The following is a 23,611-nucleotide window of genomic DNA, read 5'->3' on the forward strand; positions in this document are numbered from 1 at the left end:
TTCATGGAATTTGTACCTTAACCCAATGTGCTGGTTTTGCATGGGTCGTGGGTACCTCCCATGCAAAACCAAGACATTCCACATAGCAGAGTGTTTTGAAAGATGCTTTTCCTTTCTGAGAAGAATGAAACCCAGAAATAGCTACATATCACTAATTAAAAAAAACCAAAATCTTTTAAAATATATATGACAGAAAAAAGCACAGACACAATCTGTAAGTGGTATTAAAAGCCTAAATAAAAATTGAAGCTTCACTTCAATAACCCTATATTAAATATCCTGATGACAATTCTCATTTTCCTCTGGGAAAGTAGGCAGATCAAACTTCCTGAAAATTCAGGGAAAATAGCACACATTAGGAAAATAGTTGTGGACCTTGATTTTCCAAGTTTCATGAGATGAAATTAACACTCTTAGTTCTATTGCCTTCACAACAACTTTCTCAGAAGTATCTTTGTTTTTGTCTCATATTCCTTGTAACTCACAGAACTGCAATATTAAATTATGAGATTAATAACTTGTACTTTCCCACTTTCATTTTTTCCCAGTCAACAGATTAAAGAAAAACAAACAAAAAAACAAAATACAAAACTAAACCACAAGAAACTATGAATCACCACTTTAAATAACTTAAGATAGGACAATCTTCCATAAAAAGGGATGAAAGAGATATTCAAAAGATTGGTGGGAGCCAACATTTTTTTCTCCAGAAGAGACTCCCTCTGATTCAGAGTAATGAAAGTTTCACATATTCACAGTGCAAGCAAACAAAACCTCAACACTCTAAAATTTTATAAATTGACCTCCCATTTAGTTAAAACATAATCCATGCATAGGAGAATGTCAAAGTAGAAAATTATCTCAGATAGACTTTTAAACAGTCTTCATTCTTTTCAGCCAGCTCTGCTAGGAAAACCTTTGACCATTGTCCAGGCTATTAGCATGAAAACATTGTTTTGGAGACAGAAGTCTGTCAGAAAGAAACCCAAGGAACTCTGGTAGCTGAGCATGGCTGTCACACGGCCAGAACAACATCTGGAAATCTGGAATACTTGATCCCATTCTCAGCAAGTGCAGAAGATGAGCTTTATAAAACTAGATTTTTCTGAAGTGCTTTTTGGAGCAGAAGGATGGATAGAGCAGCCCAGGTCTGTGCTCTGCCACAGGCAGCTATTCATCCACCTGTGTGTATATTACCCTTGGTAATGAAACATTAGGTGTGAGGAAATTCAGCAGGTCGGTTTGAGCTAAGCCTGTTCACAGTGGCCATGATCCCTCTCAGGCTATTTCTCCAAAATTCCACTGTTCAGACTGCTGCTCAGTAAGGCACCAGGCTGGTCCTGAGCTGCTGTCCCTATAACTGCATCTTGCCTAAGGAAAGCAGTCCCAGCAGAAGCTGCTCCAAGGAAACCTGCCCCAAGAGAAGACAGCCCTGTAGGGCGCCTTCTCCCTGCACATGGCCTGCAGTGACGCCACTGCAACTTCAAATGGCCTTGTGGCATCCAAAAGTTCTAGCATTAAAGGGAGGGCAGTGCTTGAGGTACCAGGAAGTTGGTACCCAGTATCCGCCCCTGACACACCTTATTAGCAAAGGCTGCAAGGAAACAAGCCTCTTGGCATGTTATTACCACAACAGCACTCAAGTCAAGCCAAGAACATGTCCTTTAAACAGGGAAGAACCGTCCTGTACCAGGGTACAACATTACCTTACAAGAGTGCCCAGAGAGACATAAAGAATCAAACAGCAATGTAAGAGCCTTTATGGTACCTGAAAGGGTGGTGGCATGGCCTGGGAGGAACCAGGAATCCTGAGGAAGAGGTTTGCTGCACTAAAATTTTGCAAATATAAAATCAACCTGACTGATAAAAGGAATTATCTCCAGTTCTTCAGGCTAAAAAACCAAACCAAACAAACAAAAAACCCCAACCCAACACCAAAAAATCACCACCCCAAGAAAAACCCACCCACCAACAGTAATCCTACGAATTTCAACAGCTGAGCAAGGCAAACCTCAGTATATAAAGAAGCAGAAATGAGATGATGTACATCAACCAATGCTTTATAGATTGAGAAAGGTGACTCCTTCAGTAATACAAATGGCTTGACTTTTAAAATCAGTTTTTAAAGTTCTTCAGAAGATAAATAAGTTTAGTTTAGTTTAATGTTTGAGGTGCATTGGTGGTGGAGTTGTTTTGGTTTGATTTTTGTTGTTTAGGGTTTTTTAATATAGTTGCTTAGCTTTTTTCTTTATGTCTCCAAAAGCAAAAAAGGAAAAGGAAGAAGATAAAAAAAATTTCAAATTGAATACTTGTAAATTACAACTTTTACTTCAAATCCAATTATCTTGGTTAATTTACTTCTGTTATTAAACAGATTTAAAGACAGAAGGGCTTGCTTAACCTCAGAAAAGCTGTTTTGATGGTAGGATCAAAAGAGTTCTCCAGGCACAAGGCATAATGGCTATGAAAATAAGAACAGGCACCCTGGAAAAGAAGATTTAGTGTCAGTGAATGGGAGGGTTGAAGCAGGGGTGTATTGACAAGAGGGATATTTATTTTGAGGATAAAACAAAATTAAAATCTAAAGCATTGAGACAAGAAAAAAGCATTCCTGAAACATACATCACATTCCTGTGGAGATTTTATCACAGTCCTTTCCCCCCCCACCCCTTACAGCAATCTAGTACAATTTGCATTAACATTATTAACACTTAGATTAGCAGATAAAACTTGCACAGATGTGTTGATACTATAAGCACTTAAGGATACTGTGAAATCAGGAATTTTCAGAAGAGCATTATCAAAGCTTGACAGTGGCAAAGGAAAGTTTAACTGAAAGACCCTGGCTAACATCAAGCACATGATATAAGTGATGATGATAGAGCAAAATTAAATATTGACATAGCAATCTCATTAAATGATTGGAGACTTATTTTCATGTTATTCATACCTGAATCCACAATGTGAGTTAAGCAGACAGAACAAAACCCACTGCCTGCACCGCAGGCAAAGCCAGAGCCATTGGGACACCACCATACATGAATTTCAACTAGAATTTTCCAAAGTCAGACAGACTGAAGAGTTTTTGCTCACAAATTCAGTATCACTATTTCATGCATTTTTGGTTTTAAAGATAGTATTCAGAAAATCAGTAACGAAAATATTTTTTTTTTGTGGAAATCTTTCAGTATTTTATTTCAAAGATCAATAATAAACCTCTAAAGAGAGATGACAGAAAAACTGTGGAAGCTGTATATAACACTTACAAGAAGAATGTTTACCAAGGCTCAGAAGTTTTACATCACTGCTATGTAAACAGACTCATATGGAAGTTCTTCCTCTTTTAATTTTTCAGGGGGTTTACTTATTGAGAAATCAAAGTTGGTGTGCTCCCAAATAAGAATTCCTTTTTTAAATATGGATATTTTAAAGACACACAACATAATAGTGAATTTTTCCGCATGTATCTTAAGCTCCATACACAGGGGTTTTTTAAATATTACAAAAGTCAACTATCTAGCTTTTAATGAAAGATACCATGAAAGGGAACATTTTTTGTGCATCTTTTGCATATTATTAGCATACAGATGCTAAGCAAGGGAAGTTTTCATAGAAATCGGCATTCACATCAAGTAGATTCCAAAGCTGATTAGGATCTAAAGAGTTCATCTGACTAAAAAACTTCATTTTATCCTTTGACTAATATAAATCAACTCCTCTGTTTCCCTGAGGGCCAAAACAGAAGAAGATAGACACAAAAAAGTGATGCCAGAGATGCAGCAGGCATACAACCAGTGACCAAATGCACCGACTTTTCAAGTGTGCTGATTTTTTTCAAATACACAAATATATGTATTGAATTTATCAGTATAGGAAATAAAACACAACATAAACTAGTTCAACCCTGTATTTTTCTCACATTTTGCCATACCAGCAGGTGCTTTTTTTCTGTTAATGGTCTCTATGTTTTTTCACTGTGTACCTCCGCTACTCTTTTTTTAGGTTGATCAGCTTCACCCTTCATATTATAACAAACATTTAAAATCTAAAATAAGGTACTAGTTAAGATGTATACAAATGTCAGTTTTCTGATATTATGAAAATCTATTTCTTTTCTTATTCCACTACTGTATAATGAGGAATTATAAATATCGGATCCTCTGACAAATAAAACATAATTCCTGAGGACTTCTGATAAAAAATCACTTACAGATACAAGTGATTCATAAACTTCCCTATTCCTGTAACTCCAAACTTTCTTACTCCTGAATGACATATCTCTCTACAACTAAGCCATCTGAGATGGCTTTGCCATAAGCAAACAAAAAAACATCTGAAAACCAACAAAAAAGGAAAAAACCCCAGAAACCTCTCCAAAATTCATTACTGTTTAATTTATTTGACTGTTTAATTTCACAACCACTTTCTCCTCTTTGCATGAAAAAAACCCAAACCCTAATAATTATTTCATGTTTAGTTTTTCCATGCCATTCATGCTATTAAATACCTTTCTCAAATCCCTGAAGGCAATTCTGTACAAGTTTAGGGAAGGTAAAAAAAAAAAAGGTTTGTGTTGGACAGGAACCTTTAAAGGTTGTCTAGTCCGGGCCCACCCCAGCAATGATCAGAGACATCTTCAACTACATCACATTGCTCAGAGTCCTATTCAACCTGATCTTAAATAAAAATGAAGACCAAAATTTGCTCCAAAATCTAAGTGGTTTTGAGACCAAACAACTCTACTCAATTAATGAGACCCTTTCTGTGCAGTAGAAACCATGCATGCAAGAACTGTAATGCTTTTGTAGAAACCAGACTGAAATTCACCAATGACATTTTAAAGAACAGCAGTAAGAAACTACTTTTCATTTTAAAATGGTCCACAACCTTCAGTTCCACTTCTTAATTATTCAATAATTTGAGAAGGAAGAGAGAAGCAGAATTTCTAGCTGCTGAATTCTGACATGACATTTCCCGCTATTTTCTAGAGGAAATACAACTCCACACTTTTCATAAAACCTTGTAATGTTGATATTGTCATCTGCTCCAAGCACCATTGGAAACTGCTGGGGAATTCTCATATCTACTTTGCCTTTAAAATGAAAACATCCAAATTATAATTCTATTGCATTATTGTGTACATGGGTCTCCCTAGACATCTGTGCACTTGCAAGTCTGAAGACAACAGTCAGACATTATAGATCTCTTTGATACAAACAGAAGTTTGCCTGTTCAAGTCAGAAATTATTCTCAACTAAATCACTTATTCAATTTCCAAACAAGCTAATGGCTGATTAAGTAGAATAAATGACAGAAAACACAGTGGGAAGTCCCAGGAGAAAGAAGAAAAACAATACTCAGTGTGATCAAGGTACACACTAATTGTTAGACTGACAAGTGGAAACAAAAATTGAAACAGAAAGACGTCTCTACCAGCTTATTATAAGCTGAAAGAGTTCAAACACCAGCTTGCTTATAAAGAATGGAAACAAACCAAATTCTATAGACACTACAACCTCATTCTAATTTCAAGCATAAAATGCTACCTAAAAGTAGACAATTAGGAGTCATTTTAATTTATCTGGCTTAAAATTTCTTTCCAAGTTTCACAGTGGAGGACTAAATATAACATGGTCAGATTAGAGTACTACAGATATTTTTCCATAAAAAGAAAACTGCTTGCATAGCTATCACTGATACTCACCATTAAGCACATGGTCAGATTAGAGTACTACAGATATTTTTCCATAAAAAGAAAACTGCTTGCATAGCAATTTTATTTTATTTTTTTTGTTTGTTTGGTTTTTTTTTTTTTTTTTTTTTTTGTTTTGTTTTGGTCTTGGGAAATGTGCTTATTCCTTTAGGCAGCATTGTCTTTCAGATTTTCCAATTCAGTATTTTCTAAAAGCTGGTGGAAGACCACAGATGTGTATTTTTAACAGATAAGACAGGCAGAAAACACTGATTTTGTAAAAGATGCAAACAGGGACCTCTGTGTTTACAATGTCTTACAGCTTCTTCTGCAAAAGATTTACAGGCTATTTCTTCTGCAAACGTTCTCAAGTTTCCTCTCCTTGTCTGAGGTCTCTGACACTCAGGAGTCAGCCATCAGGCATAGCTATCACTGATACTTTGTCCTCCAGTGCAATTTTTTTTTTTTGTTTGTTTTTTTTTGTTTTGTTTTGTTTTGGTCTTGGGAAATGTGCTTATTCCTTTAGGCAGCATTGTCTTTCAGATTTTCCAATTCAGTATTTTCTAAAAGCTGGTGGAAGACCACAGATGTGTATTTTTAACAGATAAGACAGGCAGAAAACACTGATTTTGTAAAAGATGCAAACAGGGACCTCTGTGTTTACAATGTCTTACAGCTTCTTCTGCAAAAGATTTACAGGCTATTTCTTCTGCAAACGTTCTCAAGTTTCCTCTCCTTGTCTGAGGTCTCTGACACTCAGGAGTCAGCCATCAGGCTCCAGAAATGCCTCGTGTTTCAAGAGCTTCTGTTCAAGTTTTATACTGAGATGGCTTTAAAGAAACAACCAACATATCATCTTTTCCTCATTCGTGTACTTTAGGAAAATATGGTTGCTGGCCAAAACAACCCACATGGCTCAATGCCAAGGCAGCAAAAACTACCATCAAGCTGAGAACACATGGGAATTCCTGGGGCAGCTATAGTAGGGAAGAAGGGGAATGCTCGAACTCTGAGTTCAGCAATTCATTTCCTCTCCTGGAAGACATCAGGAGAAGACAGACATAAAACATGGATCACCTAGAAAGGTTACACACCATCCCTGTTATCCTTGCATTTTGTGGATATTCAGTACACAGTGCAGTCTGTAACCATGAGTGAATATCTAAGCAGAGCTGAATGAAGCAAAACGGTTTTCCTGGGAAAAATATTCACCATTTCCTAACTTCTCAGGATTTTAAAGACTAGAATGAAAATGCCTAAACACTTCTTTCCAGATATTATGAAACTTCCAAAAGATTGCAGTGTTCTATTCATCAACCATTAAACAAAAGCCTACTGCAAGCCTGAACGGTACACGGAATGAGTTCAGCTGAAATAAATGTAGAGCTTTCCTTCAATATAACCCTGCCTCTTTGATAAGGAGTAGAGTCTCCAATTCAACACCAAGTATTACACTGCCACGCTACTGACACACTTGAGATGGCAAAGTGGTTTGCTAGAGCTAAAGTGCAGGAGAAACAACCTGAGCAAGCTGGCCAGGATTAGAAACCAGAGTTTCTAAGAAGCTGATGACAGAACTGAAGGCATAAAAAAGCTTCTGCAAAGTCCTTAAAACAGACCTTTGATCCAGCTACCCAGGTTACTCAGGAGCCAATCTCTGAACAGAAGTCTCGGGAAGATACAGGTCTTGGATCCATGACTGGTCTTACCAGTTCCAGCTGAACCTTCCTCTAGCAAAAACTGGGATCCACAACCACTTTCACTTGGACATCAATTCTTGAGGATGAGATGGGTGGAGGAGAAAGATTTAAAATTCTAAATCAAATACAAGGGAGACCTCAGTACCAGCAAAAGCGCTTAAGAGAGGTGACTGGGACAGGGGATAATGAGGAAAAAGTTACACTTGCTGGAAAATCATGACTGTCCTCTAAAGAAAGTTGAGGGGATCCAAGTGGTGAATGCCATATGGAACACCAAAACATTTTCATGAAATTAAGGTCTTCCAAAGACAGGAAGATCTAAGAAAATCTAGGCAAATGTGAGACTCGCAAGGAATGACATAGAGAAGATCTAAAACAACCAAAAAGCTGAGAAGAATGAACAGAACGGGTGCACAATACCCTTCATACTGAATGGGATAGCTGCAAAGTTAATCAGGGACTCAGAGACCACCTCTACAGGCGCTGTCAGAATAAAAACATTATCTAACTACCTGTGTATGGGTGCTCTCAAACACAATGCAAATATATTTGATAATAGCTTAAAAGGGAACTTACAACAGTAGACTTCCCAGTTACGGTTCTGGTGGCTGCCACAGAATGAGAAGAATAGAACTTTGCTGATTTTTGTGTTGCTGGCAATAGATTGCCTAGACACTGGTGTAACATGAAATACATAACACTGGCTAATGCTGTGACAGGTTGTGGACACAATATATGTCACAATAACAACATGTCCGAGTGCCATAAAAGCAGATGAAGTACAGTAAAAGCAATTTCTTATGGGACAAAGTCATCTAGGAGGATAAAAGATCATGGAATCATAGAACAGCTGCCATATGTATAGGGACATCTTCCACTAGACCAGGCTGATCAAAGCCCCATCCAAGACGGCCTTGAACACTTCCAGGGATGGGGCACCCACTTGTTCTCTGGGAAACTTGCTCCAGTGTTTTACCACCCTCTTTCACCCTGATGGAGAAAATTTTCTTCCTAATATCTAATTTGAATCTACCCTCTTTCAGTTTAAAACCACTGTCCCTTGCCCTATCGCTACAGTAATTCTACATAAATTTAAATGCTCCCTAAAGAGATGTGATTTTTGCATAATCATCTACCACAAGACCCTTGTTTCAATTCACTTACATGAAAAGACAGCATGTATTTTAACATATCTATAGGTTTTCTGAAAAATACAAGTGAAACTGCTAATGGTGAATTGCTCAAGTGATATCTCTATTGTGCCTAGGACAACATAAGTTTTTATTAGAAACAAAAGATTAAAAATAATAAAATAGGTAATTTCTTCCTTTGGAATCAAAACCAATTCAGCAATGGTATACACAAATTTTAGAGCTAGATTGCTAATCTAGATTGCTATTTAGCCTTAATGCCTTTAGAACTGATAAACAATGCAGACTCATATTAAAAATATTTTAGTACACCACAGATAAAGAGCATTCTCTTAAGAGATTCTTGAACTGAAGAATCTACATTTTTGTAGATTTACTCTCCTTCCTACTATGCCATACATTGAAAGGCAATTAAATACGATAGAAAATTCTAGTCTAGTTCTGTTCCAAGTTACATTCCATTTCTATCCAGATACAGCTTAAATGAAACCTTATCTAAAAACTATTTCCTACTATGTCAAGGTATTAATAATTTTCATGAGCTGTATAAAAATGAAAGCATTTAAAAATTTGGGGTGGGGGGAAGAACTGTACTGTTTTCTAAGTAAATCTTTAATGCACATATTAATTGCCTCTCTGACCCTCCAATGGGGCTGAGTAGATGATGAAAATGTAAAAGAAGGTTTGATCATCCAGAGACTTAACACTTGGATTTGCTGACCAAGCACTTTCACTTCTTTACCATACTGCAGACCAAATGGTGGCACTGCCATTCACAGCAGCCCCAGATTGAGACATTTTAGCCACACACAAGGGAAAAATGACAGGGCAAAGACTATTAAACAATGAAAAAGGAATTCTATGACTAATTCATTTAAGAAATTTTTTCAGAGGTTTTCTTCTAAACAATACAAATATAATCCTACTCCTTCATGCTACTTGAGCCAACAGAGAGGTTTGCATTTGTAATGCCATTCAGCTATCTGTAACTAAGTGATAGTGAAATGGTCCAATTCAAAGCGTCTTCATTTGCTTATCCAAGTCTATTGGGCTCCAATCTTGCAAGACTGCATCTGTAAAAAGCTTATCATCACTTTTTTGGCAGATGAAATTTATCTGCTCCTGTTATGCTCAATTTACAATTGCTTTTTCTACTCCTCATCCCACCACATCATTCTTGAAACTGCTTTTTTTAAAGCGAGGACTCAGGTAGAAAATAAAGTACTGGAAATTTTGATAGTTAAACATATAAAAATTATTTCTGAACTTTTTCAAATGTACAACATATTAAGGATTATGGTGTGAACTTTTTTAAGAAGCATGTGAAGCAAACTTACTCCTAGGATTTAGTGAACATACTAATCCTGGATGCTGCTCTCCTCTCAGAAGAATACTACTGTATCCTGTATTATCAGCAAGATATTCAAGCCAGCATGCATATGCTGCAAGAATTCCTCTCAGGAGCCAAAGGACAATGCTGCCAACTCATTGAGAGTGAGCCACTCCCAAAATCTGAGGGAGGTGTGGGAACTGTCCCTCAATGGTAAGTAGTTTGGGGAAGGGGATACATTTCAATTTTATAAAGTAAACCCTGTGAGACAATATTAATTTAAAAGTCCTAGTTGTTTTTAATTTGTTTGTTTGTTTTGTTTAAAGTTAGAATCCAAGTTAAAAAAAGAAAAGGACTAGTGACTATGGATAGAAATTGAAAAGGAAGGCACTCTGACTGTCAAGTTTTTAAGGCAAGCTTAGTTTCTTCAGGAGACCAAATCAGATTCCAGCAACACTGGTTGCCTCTAGCTATAATTACATCCTTTAAACCTTAATTCAATCCTCTATCAGCTTTCCCACTATTTTTCTCAGAACAAGACAACCAGATTTAATTACTTAGATTTTGTTCTTTTTAATAGTGGCACAGTGCTGACACCTCGCTGTTCTCTATGGAGCTTTCTTGGTTATATGGTTTTATTAAAAGACTGACCAAGAACAGCTGAGGGCGAGGGGAGGAGCGTGTGTATGAAATATCTATGAGAACAGAGCACTGAATGAATATTGAAATTACCAAATCTGTAACAGATGACAGCACAGAGCAGGGGTATAAAGCAGTAGCAAGAAGCAGAGACCTAACAAAGACTAAACTTCCAAATTATTCTGACAACAGTCACAAAGAAAAACAAGATAATGCAAAAATATTAGGTGCAAAGCTATCCAAACAGGCCATATACTATGTTGCAAAAAATCTTATGAAACATGTACAAAACTATGTGAGCAATAAAAATATAAGCAATTTATAATCATTGTCCTGTTCCATTTGTCACAGATAAAAATATAAATCATATTTTGATAGAGATTTTTACACTTAAATATAAATTTCCAAAGGAATCTATAAATTTGAAGAAACTTCATTTACAACAGGAAAAACTGGGTACATCTGAAGTATTGACATATTCAGCTTTTTAATAAAAGACCACAACCAACATTAAAAAAACTACAGTAATGTTTTCTGTAAGAGCTCTAATACAATTTTTGTTCAACAACCTCCTTGGAGAAGCAAGCATCTCTACCAAGACCAGAGACAGCCTGTTCTAAGCTTTCCTAACATAATAGCTGTTTTCCTGTTTTCCAAACATTTAGCTTTCCTAACATAATTGCTGGAAATTTAAGATAAGTGTCTCATAACAGCCTGATGAAAGCTGAAGCAACTGGTATTTTGATGTTGATGCCAAATCAGTATGTTTTGTTCTGCTTGAACCACTGCATTAGAAATCAGTGTGACACTAAATGTAACCTCTGAGTGCAAGAAAAAGAATTTATGCTATCAGATGTTTACTATTCCCACTTTTCCCCTGGCATTGCTCAAGGAGTTTTCACTGTTATAACTACACATTCAAGAGTTTGCTCACAAAAGAAATACCAATTTATCATCAGATTTAAGGATCTCCATTTTCCTAGCTATTATGTACAAGGAACAGGTCAAGAACAGGATATGTGGCAGAAGTCAATCTACCCTTACTGTATGTGAAATTATCAACTACTTGTTAACCAGCTCAGCGCCATGTCATCTGCCCCTAATCATGGCACTTTCCTTTAATTTCTTTCTGGTTCTGTTTGTATTACACTTTTATTTCAGTGGCAATAAATGAAACAGAAAATCATAATTTCTTCAAAGAGTTCATAGTCTTAAAAACACAATTTCATAAAGTCTAAATGACCGTCTAAAATCCATAACCTTACAGAACAATGTCTCTGCTTTCAATAAATTATTATCAAATGTACACAAAAAAAATACAAAAATTTTGAACTTCATTCTAACAATGAAAAAGAGATGTGATATGCAGTTAGATGATTCTAAACTAAATCTCAGAAAAGGCAATGTTGATATTTCATAATTCTTAACATTTTATTAGAAAATTTTGAAATTAAGGAAAACCATCCCATTTTCCTATAGTAGACTCATTCATCCATAAATCTGCATTTTTTTCCTATAATTTTAACAAGCAAGTCTCGCAAAGACCCTTCAAATATAAAGGGTGCCTCCTCAAATCTGAGGAAACATTGAACCTGAAGTCAACTGGCTCACTTTTCATGTTCTATGTAACTGTGCTTTGTTTCCCTTTCTGTTTCCTCTTTTCATACAAGAACTTCTATTTCCTCTAATCTTTTTTAAAGCTTTCTTTTCTATTATCCCCATGTCTGTGTTCTTTTATTCCCCCCTTCAAATAAAATCTTTACTTACAGCACACGAATGATCTCTATGATCACTATGGCACTGTCATCCTTAAGAAGCACAGTAGTATATGAAAATCAAAATAACTAAATATATTTCTAGCAGGCACACAACATGTGAAACATCTGTAAGACCATATTGCTGCCAGATTTAGTTTTTCTTCTTTCTTTCTCACCTACTCCATTAAAAAGTGTATTATTGCTTTGGCTGATTTAAGGCAATCCAAATAGCAACCCACTTAATAACAATATACAGCAATGTAGACTGAGCCATGAAATTAAAAATAATGGAGGAGTACAAGACACCTACAATTGTTTCTACCTGCCTGCAGACATACTAGGTTGTGCTAATTGTGGAGGTATTTTGCAATTTTATACATCAAGGAGGGCAGAGGTATTAACACAAAACCCCCTTTAGATCCTAAGGCTCCAGGAGCTAAGTACTCCTCTGTCCTACCTCTGACCTCTTGTTAAACTCTGATCCCAGGAATGCACAACGACTGATTTCAAAGAGGTTTCAGGAATCCACAATTATCTAGTAATTCACATGCTGTAAGCCTGCTTGTACAGTTGGGACCTTTGTGCACAGGAGAAGGGAACTCTGCTTTCATCACTGGCTTGCCACACACGCCGACAAGGACACTTCAGTCATCAGCTGGCGCTCAGCAAACAGACTTTATTTTTAAACATGCTCAACAAAATAAAAAGACTCTTTCAAGAACATGCTTGCTCTAGGTGTTCTACTTAAGATCGGTTCACACATGTGTACTAGAAATAGAAGATATTTTAAACTGGTAATTTTTCTGAAGTAAATGAAGATTTATTTTCTTGGTATTCTGTATTTCCTGATAGAAGGATCATTGAAGTTATCATTGACAAAGAATGAAGTGAATATTTTTCATTCTCTTCACCAAAGCACTTGCAAACCACAAGTTATATTAGACTGCATAAAAATAGAACATGATTTTACTTTTGTGAAACAAAAATAATTTGGCTTATGCATCACTTCTTAATCCAACAAGCTGAAACAGATTTGGAAGTAAAAATGTACCATTAATCTTTCCAATGTATCAATGTTACTAAGTGTTAATCTCAACTCTAAATTTATGAAATATTAATCTGTGACCGCTTCTTTGACTTTATAATCTATCTTTCTGAATACAGTCCTTAGCATTTTACTCTAGTTGCCTTGAACATGCTGAGCTATATTTGCAACAATGGCAGTATGATGACTGTATAGAATCTGCAGACTGCTGCACAGCCTCAGCTCTGAACTAATACATCATTGCAGTTCCTAGGAATTTTACAGAAAAGATGTCAAAGAATAAAGGGAGGATATTGAGAAGATGCCACAGTAAATGTGCACCCAAAGGGTACCCAAAAGAGAATAACCTTGATTATACAATCATTGCCATCTTCTGCTTTATGAATTCTTTGCAAGCTTTTTACTAATTTACACAAGGGGTTGAGAATATGACAATATTCTATGGCTGCCATGACCTTCCACCAAGTAAGCCGAGTAGCTACGTCTACAAGAAAAATTTTCTTTTTGGTGCAAAATCTTTTTATTTATGTTAATTTTTGCTCAAATATGTATTTATTTGGCATATGCATGAATCAGGTTTTGGGAAATTTGTTGTAAAAACACAAACTCAAATAGTGTTGCATAACTGTGGAAAAAAAACCAACTCTAAAACTGTCATTTTTTTAAATCACAGTAAGTTATACCTACTTGAACAACAACAGAAGTTAAAATGTAACCAAGTACTTGAAATTTCTGTTCTCCTACAGTCCATCTTTCACTTTTTAAAGTGGTCATGCAAAAAAATTAGACGTTTTTTCCCCCTTTAACTAGATGAGATTTTTTTCTAGCATGTCTTCTGTCATCTCCATCAATTAAGTCCTTACCATCAAACACCTTCAAAAGTTAACTTTTGCAAAATTAATTAAATTAAATGAAAGTCAATCTAGAGACATGAACTCCTCAAACAATTTTAGCAGAAACCAACTTCATGCATCTGTCCCGTGAAGACCTTTTTTCTGCTTTGAAAATACAAGATTCTGCATTTCCACCGGACTGCTATAACCTACTTCATGTAGCTTTTATTCAGTATCAGCATTTATTGTCACAGAAGTACACGTTATTATCCTGCATTCACAGCACTTGAATTGTTGAGAACAAGTTAAAAATTACTGAGCCATCGAGACACCAACCTTGTGGGCAGGGTGCAGCAGCCATCGGCCGTCAGCCTGACTTGGGTTTCATAGCTATCCAGGGGGCAAACAACTTGCTGAACAGGAGGACATTCGACTGTGCTGCAATCCACACTGAACACTACGGAGGAAGGGAAGAAGAACATTTCTTTTACTCATGCTTTAGAAGCTTTCTGCAAATTACTTCCTCATAAGCAACCACTTATGCATCAGCCTTTCAAGTCGCAAAAATTATCCAATGAATGTGTGCTTGCTAGGTAACATTACAAAAAGCCTCCCTTTCTCTTTAAGATTCGCTTTTTAAAATTATTAGGAAGCAACTGAACTGATAATAGTTAATTAAAAAAAATACAGAAGTTAAGACAGGCAACCTTACACAATCATTAAAACTGTGAATATTAGTTAAGAGAAGTAGCCTAGTTATGGAAGAATATATATTTCCTACAGCTTTTAAAACAGTAAACAATTAATTGCTTAATTTTTTAACTAATTAGAATCTGTTTAAACAGCAAAATACTTGGGTTATAGAGAAAAAAGCAATACACTACAGATATATGTGTGCATGTTTAATGTACATTTTTAAATACTATTTTATTAGGTTGTCTTGTTTGTATATTTATATATGGCAAAAATGAAATGCAAGTTAACAAATCTTTCTGCATTAGTGAGATGAAGAATTCTACTTAAAAGAAGACTGACCGACAGTTTTTAGAAAGCAACAATGTCTAGAAATGCAAAGGAAAAAAAACCCAAACCAATCTAAATATGTATTTAATGTTCCAAGTTCTACTCAGAAAAGCTGAAACATATCTTTCTCTCATTTGCTCCTAAGTCTTCCATGCAAGAAACACTACCAGCTCAGGCAATATGTATGTGCTATGCCTTTTCATAATTATACATAGAAAGTGCAGAATAAAACAGTTCCCTCTTTAAGAAATTAGCTACTTTCTGACTGAACAAGAAGGATGAACAGAATGTTATCAGACTGCAAATTATGCAGTACAATATCCATGATTACTGATTAAACTTCATTGCAATATTGACACTATCACAGCGGCTTACTGAACCACTAAAGTACTTGACAATGCTACCCACATTTCTTGCAAGAGCTCATAACCTTCAAAGGGCCATTTTTCCTCTTCTGGTCTGACACTTTCCAAGCTTGATCCTCAGTGGTACGTAGCAATAACTGATTCTGTCATCATGAGACATTAGTATCAGAATTACATCTGCTCTGCATATTTCCATTGCAGTGGTTACAGTGTCATACTACATGGCTCACTAATACAGAAAAGCAGCCCAGACTGTCTTTTTAAATCAAGTACAAACTTCAAAAACATTGCAAACAAACTCCAAATTAAGACTAAGCAAATAAATTTTTTTTCTTTATTATTACATTATCAGATTAATCATAAAACAGCTGAGGTAGGACAGGACCTCTTAGAGACTCCCAAGCCACGCCCTGTAGATCTGGATTATGCCCAGGTGGCTTTTCGATTTCTCCATGGATGCTACCTCTCTGTGAAAACTGTGTCAGTGCCCAGTCACCCTCATTGTGAAAAAGTGCTTCCTGATGTTCAGAGGGAACCTCCTGTGTTTCTATTTGTGCCTCTTGCCTCTCTATAGTCCCATGACTGAAAAGAACCTGGCTCCACTGAAAAGAACCTGGCTCTGCTTTTACACCCCCTTCAGGTGTATTGATGAGATCTTCCCTGAGTCTTCTCGTCTCCAGGTGGAACAGTCCCATCTCTCGAGAGAAGAAAACAGATAAGAAATGAAAAATATTTGAAAAAGGAAAAAATGTTTTCTTTCAGATTTAAACAGGTTCCTCAAACTGGAAAAAGTATTGACAGAAACTTACAGATAAGCTGAAAATATTCTGAGGTTACAGAACAGCCTATAATTGGATTCTTCATTTCTTTAAAAGGTATCTCCCAGACTAGCTGCACTACTGTCCTGAAAAATAAGACTGCAAACATTTGCCACTGACTGTTTAGTTTTCTTTTCACATCCTATTCCGACTCCAACAATTAATACATGCACATGTACATGTGTTCATGAACAGTTTATTATAAGCTGTTATTATATACCTAATTCTAAACTAATTATTTTTGTCTATCATAGGAACTTTAAGCTTTAAATACAGTTTGACAAATCTGTGTCTTCAAGAACTCATAAATATGCTCCAGTTTCCAATCAGTGAAGATTCACCCTATCAACCTTTGCTTACAAGTCTTCAAGAAATTTCATATACACTGAATATGCATATAGAAATATCTGCGAGTTACCACTTTTCTACAAGAATGTAGCAGAAACCCTGCCATCTTTGCAGACCCTGACATATCTGCAGTCATGTGTTACCTCCTTTCTGGACTACAAATCCAAAGGTTTTGAAACTGCTAACGAAATCAGGTGAATAAAACTTTCTAGCAGAATAAGTTATCAAAGTATACTAAGTGTGTTAAGTTTCACCCTGTCATATTTCAACTAATAAAATGGCCCAGGTGAATAAAACTTTCTAGCAGAGTAAGTTATCAAAGTGTGTTATACTAAGTGTGTTAAGTTTCACCCTGTCATATTTCAACTAATAAAATGGCTGGCTCTTCAACTAATACAATGTACAGTTTAGGGCAAGATCTAAGTAAATACCTATGCATCTAATGGTGAAGGAGCAAGTCAGTATTTGCATTTCTGATGAAACAGTGGCTCAGCACAGGCTAAGGCTTCAAAAGTCGCAAATTTCTGAGGGTTCAGTACAAGGACACACAGTCTGCTTTTACAGCATGGAAGCATCACATGACAACCTCTGCTTTCAGTTCAGATGCATTTCAACTCATGAACAGTGCAACACAACACAACTACACATGATATTGGTAGTCACATTGTCTGCCATGGGAGAAGTAGAAAGGAAGCATCTACCCATGACAAGGCTTTATCCTTTTTACATTCTATGAAACTCAGAACTTTCATATATATCATATATATATATGATATATATAATGTATATATATGAGATATATATATATATACACATGTATATATATATGTTGCATATACATACAACCACAGCATTCCTAGACCTGCAGTGCAGCTTTATCACTGCCTGAACCACTTTCTTACCTGCCTGATCCCAGGTATTTCCCAACATGGATCTCCACATTTGCTGATTTTTTCCCCTCCCTCACCTTCATTGCCAACTTAAAAGGCATTTCTCCAGCTTCATTAGAAACATATCTGTAATTCTTCCTCACTCTTTTTGTCCAATCCTTTCCCACTCCTATCTCAAGTTCTGTTGACATAAGCTTTTAACAAATCATCCAATAAAACAATATAAGTACTATTCTGTAAGTGACAGAGGACAAAAGAAAAACATTCTAGAATTCTATTTCCCTAAGCTCTGCATGAAAACTTGATTTTGCTGACCCTTGTCCTTAGTGCAAGACTGTATATGCTCCAGCTCTGATTTGCAGTGCTGAAGCTCTATCAGGGTGGAGCACAAACTACTTCCCTGTGCGTCATTACACGCTACCTACTAAATTATGCTGCTGGTCTCGGACTTTCCATCAACCCTGACTGCACAGAATTCCCCAAAGAAGTAAGGCAAACAATAACATTTTCTTTACAATGTGTTTAAACCAGTATTTGGTAGAAGGAAAAAAAGAGTAATTTTCAGGCCATGCTGGAGATGAGTGAATGAAAGCTCTGCTAAAAAAGACTTCTGAAAAAATGACAGATGAGTAGTCTTTTCAACACAGGTTATGTCTATCATGACAGACATTTCCAAATGCTTTCCCAAAACTGTCAGAAACTAAAAGATGACATTCTCCATTGCACCATATGCAACAACAAAAATTACCAAAACAGGTACAACAAACATCTGTTGGACAACTGCCAAAGTAAAGTATTTAGCTTGTTTTATTCAGAAGTGACAGCTAGAGTTCCTATCAACACTTCAGCAAAATACATTTTAATTTAGTTTTCAACTCAATCATGTTTATACAAACAAACATGATTTTAAAAATGTTGTCCTTGTTCATAGTTCATGTTCATAGCACATACACTCCCACAAATCTTGTTTTGGGTTATTTTTGTTCTTGCTGTTAACAGATTATGCAGTTCCATTTCAGATTGCTCATTCAAACTGTCTTTAAGAAATAAAAAAATTGAAAATTTTGAGAAATGTAATCCCCAGCTTAAAATTAAATTCTATGCACACAGACTAAATTCCCTACTTATGAATGGATAGTTAAACACATCTTGTAGGAATAAAAGAGGTGTCTTATGGAACCCAACCAGGGTTACCTCATCTCTGAGCTTTGCAACCACAGTAAAACAATGAGAATGACACACTTGTTCTCAGTAGGTGCCACAACTGTGATGAGATACTTGATGAAGCAACAGGTAAGAACATTTAAAGCAAATTAATCTGGAGGTTAATAGACATGTATGTCTAAGCTACTAAGTTTCTTCAGTATTCAGTTTAACTGAAAACCAATGCCTTCAATTGTATTCCTAAAGTAAAAGGGGCAGAAGAGGAAATGGATCTCAAAATGAATTATTTTATTTTTATTCTTGTATTTAGAGTTGAGGAAACATTTTATTTTCCTTTCACTAACTCCACTGCCAATCACAGCACTTGAACATACGCAGTTCTCAGCAGAAGGCTCCCAACTCAAATGCCAGCACTAACTAGAGAGCAGTGTTATCTTTAAGGAACAGAACTAAACACAATTTATGCTTTAATGGCACAAGAGCTTTATCTTGGCATACAGCAGCACTGCTGTCATAGGAAGTAGTCCTTCCAGCTTTATTTCCACCAGAAAGCCCTTGCTGGTGCAAAACCCCTATTGAGGCTAGTTAAACAGACACAGAGGTGCAGGAAGAGTGTTCTGGAAATATTACTCACAGAACTAAAGTTTTTAGGTCTGTGGCAAATAATGGAAACGTATTTTTCTCTGTTCAACATGTTAACTCCATAGACTTGCTGATACATTCAGTAAAACTGATGACAGCAGCCCCACAAGAGCCTCTGCATGAACCTGCCAGGCTTTACTCTGTTCATGACCCATACTTTTCTAGCAATATGGCATTTCAGTAACAATTCATATAGTTCAGTTCCTCTCTAACTCTTCTTGCCCACAATTCTTCAGGATACAAAGCCAGACTCCAAAGATGCAGCATTTATTACCAGGTCTCTCAATTTCTAAGCCCCATTTGCAAAGCTCTACATTTCCCTTAAATCCCATTAAGTTTCTTTCCTTCCCCAATCTCTTCAAAGCCTCTGCTCTTCTACTCTCCTAACACACACCTTCATTTTTCCAGTCCCGTGTACCTTCACCTCTTACAACTCCCTACAGCAAAAAATACAAACCTCTTCAGAAAACAATACAGACAGAGTTACATAAATTCACTAATGTGATAGAGAATTATATTCAATTTGAAGATTCTGTAAAACTAGCGAGTTTTCAAGAAACAGCTTTCAAGAACTAATTTCCATGGGCAAGTCCGGACAGACTTATTTGCCAACTACAAGATGGGAATTCAAAGAGTATTTGGGAGGACACGATCAGAGCTAAAATTTCTTTTGAAAATTATAAATAATCCAAAGTCAGCAAGACAAAATTCAGCAAAGGCATAACTGAAGTATATAGGAGGAATTAAAATGTACAAATATAACAGTTCAGTAACAGTCATACCACAGAAAGATCCCGGCATCACAGCAGTTCACGAACTAGAAATACCTCTTGTGAAACAGCTACAATCTTATTTAAAGTTTTGCATGAGAAACAGAAGGTAACTATTCTAAAATATTTAGTGCTGATGAAGACTCTCCCAAAATCTTAGTCTGCTCTTTGATACCACATGTTAAAGTGTGGATTAACTGAAAAAAACTTATAGAAAGGAAACATAACCAGGGAGGATTCAAAAAAGACCATGTCACAAGAAATTATAGCTAATTCTAGATGAAAGAAGCCCATGGCTGACAAAATGTTCCAGGGCAAAAAATGATAGTAAAAATTTGTTCACCAACTACTCAGGACAGGGTACAAAAATGTTTGTTTAAATTTCCACACAGATTTGCACTGAATATTAGGGAAAAAACACAAAGAGAAGCACTAGAAGACACAAAGACTCTACAATCTTCTTCTGTGGAAGATTTAAGACAATGTTAAACAAGCATAGGAAAGGCACTGTTTAAGCACACTCGAAACATAGCACTGATTGCATATAATGCTTTGGATTATACCATTTTAGATACTTGCTTTCATTTCTCTGTTTTGGCTATTGATCTTACCAAAGCCTGGATCAAAGAGTGAATTACATCTTCCACTTCACTTGGAATAATAAATCACAAGAAAGGTTGATTTGTGTTCTCATGAAATGGAAGATGAGTAAAAAACTGTTGTACAGTTTTTTAATATGCCCCTCCATAATCCTTTTGCTCTTCAGTTTTTAAGGGACAGCACTTGATAATCTAGAGAGATCTTCAAACAGAAATCCTAATTCCCTGCTCATACACAATGTATTCCTACTATGAAAAAACTGTGTATAATTTAATCAATATATAAAGCATGTCACTCGCACTAGTAGCATTCACAGAAATGCAAGGTTCTCACTAGGTTACTTTTCCCTTGCTACTCAGTTTAAATTAATGTCTAAGGGAAAAAGAAAGTAAAATTTCCCATAATATTTTTATCCTCTGTTATTTTTAATGGGTATTGCCTACATAGAATAATTAACTTTCAAGAGCAATCAGAAGAATTTAGAAGCTCTACAGGCTTTACAGGATGCAATTATATAGATTATTTTGCTTGTCAGACAGAAAAAAATTGAAAAATGGGAAAAGAAATTTTATCTACTTTTACCTGGCTTGCATTCATAGAGATCACAGCATTCCCCTGGCTTTCCTGATGCCTTAGAAACCAATATATTCAAATAGCCAGGTTGGCAAACCTTCCTCAAGCATCCTCCAGGATTACACACACAACGGCTTGGGAGTGGACAGCATTCACCAGGAGGTGCATAGCCTTCAATCAAGATGGAATCTTCTGGACATCGAGGAGAAAACTGGACCTCACAGCGAGCCTTGGAGCAATCAGGTTTCTCTTCTGAAAGGAAGAGAAAAATCATAATGCCATATGTGTCAGTAAAACACTAAAGTTGTAAAGATAAACTCAGACCTCTCTTCTCCCTGCCCCCAAAAGAATAAAAAAGGAAAGAGCTGCTGCTGAACTGATTAGCAACAATTACCAAATATCCTTTAAAAACTGTAATTATTTGCAAGATGCTAGGTGTCTTATGAAATATTTTACAAAATTTCTAATTTGTGCGATGTGCGTGACAGCTGAACCCACACAGTCTCAAGTGAAGCTGTGAACTTACATTTGGCCAGGATGTTAAGAAACAACTTATCATATTATGTCAGCCCTGATGTTCACACCTTTTCCTTCAGTTTCCTAAGACCTTCCGCTATGGGCTGATTTAAATGGCTTGATTTATTAACCTGAATTGAACCCTCACACATTCAAAAAGCAAGTCAAAAGTTCAACAGCTACCATATTTGAATACTTTGGCAGAAGAGCATTTTTCCTGTACACACTCCCAGTGTTCACATTAGAAGTGGTGTTCCTACATACTTCAGCAGCTTGAATACTAAGAGATAAGAGGTTTGACTATGGCGGTAATGAGGTTTGTTGATGGTCCTTATGCCATCTTATCCTTCTAACTCAGGATATTCTATGATTCCTTCATGTACAAGTACTTTATGTTTTTTCTTAAAACTATCAAAGACTACTAATCTAAATGTGCTTCTAGAGAGCATTGTAGCTTTTTTCTTACAGTTAAAAATCCTACTATTTCCATCTATCTTTAAAACAGCCTTGACTAGATATGTATTTTGCCTAGAACTTTAAATAACACTTTTAAGACCAATGCTTTTTTTCAAACCTACCCTTATGTTTAGGTTCTTGTCCGCTTTATTAAACACATTGTTCAGACAGAACATTACTGGTTACAGAGGCTCACTGCAGAGAGCTGCATAAATAATACATAACATACTGGTTTCAGTATTGTATTGATAGTCTTTATTTTATGCATGCAATAAAAGCCTTGACACTCTAGCTTTTAAAATTATTTTAATTTTCCACTGTGTGTTTGCTCAACATGCACAGACAAGTGATAGAACTGCTGCAGTAGCAGCCCTTAAAGTACATACTCATGATAGGCTCTTGATAGACCACTTGTACTCATGATGACCCTTAAATTCCCACTGTTCATTACTTTATGTGCCCTAGCATTATGCATCCAGTGATCTTCCAGTTTCCATGATAATCCCATCCTCATGCAATCTCTCTCATGAAAATACTTTGGATTATAAATATTTTAAAAAGCTGGCCTACTCTTTTTCACTTGACTGCATTTACACATACACATGTATCTACATGAAGATAAGAATTTCCTTAAGGACTGCTTAGATAATTCAATACAAATAAAATTTGAGCAACACAATTGGTCAAATACAATAAAAACTATTTTTGACCAATTGCCTTCCAAAAGGCAAGGTTTGTCAGAAATGCACATCAAACTGTTTGAATTCAGACTATTCAGGACTCTAGGTGTATCATTTTTGAAGACCAATGCAAAGCCTGATGCTGGAGTTGGAAAGATCACTTAGCAATGATATGAAAACAAGGACATGTCACTATCAATATGTAAGAAGCATCACAGGCAATAGAAGAGAGAGAATTTTAAAACAGAGAACCATGACAAGTATTTTTGTACGAAATATTCACTCAGTGTTTTGCAGTTATTTTGGATAGTCTGTTCCACATTAGAGTATTGTGCTTAGTGGAGTTAAAGGTTACAGACTGTGACAGGACTCTCCTATAAAGCCAGCACCATTTTCAGAGAAAATTATTTAAACATAACCACCACCTCAGAAAAGCCAAATTTATGTTTCAATACCAGTAATATAACACCAGTAGGTATTTATAAAACAAAAGTTTTCTTCTTAATCCAGTGTCACTATTACTTTTGTACTTCAGGGTCCCAAAAAATAAGCAGACAAAACCCTACTAATAACTTCCTATTAATACTCATGTAAATGCTGTGTTTCCAAATTATATCTC

The 23,611-nt window shown here is 36.0% G+C and overlaps 1 protein-coding gene across 3 annotated transcripts in view; it reads right to left on the minus strand.

Moving 5' to 3' along the window:
• The window catches only part of CRIM1 (cysteine rich transmembrane BMP regulator 1), a 175,866-nt gene that overhangs the window by 71,383 nt on the left and 80,872 nt on the right, over positions 1–23,611 (minus strand). For all 3 annotated transcript variants that reach the window (XM_041404140.1, XM_041404143.1, XM_041404142.1), the window contains 2 exons: positions 21,350–21,592; positions 14,484–14,604 (listed from right to left, as the gene is read on the minus strand). In XM_041404140.1, coding sequence (XP_041260074.1) covers positions 14,484–14,604; positions 21,350–21,592 — 364 coding nt within the window. The remainder of the gene's footprint in view (positions 1–14,483; positions 14,605–21,349; positions 21,593–23,611) is intronic.

This window comes from Onychostruthus taczanowskii, unplaced genomic scaffold (assembly GCF_017590055.1).
Source record: "Onychostruthus taczanowskii isolate IOZ18803 unplaced genomic scaffold, ASM1759005v1 scaffold21, whole genome shotgun sequence".
NCBI lineage: Eukaryota > Metazoa > Chordata > Aves > Passeriformes > Passeridae > Onychostruthus > Onychostruthus taczanowskii.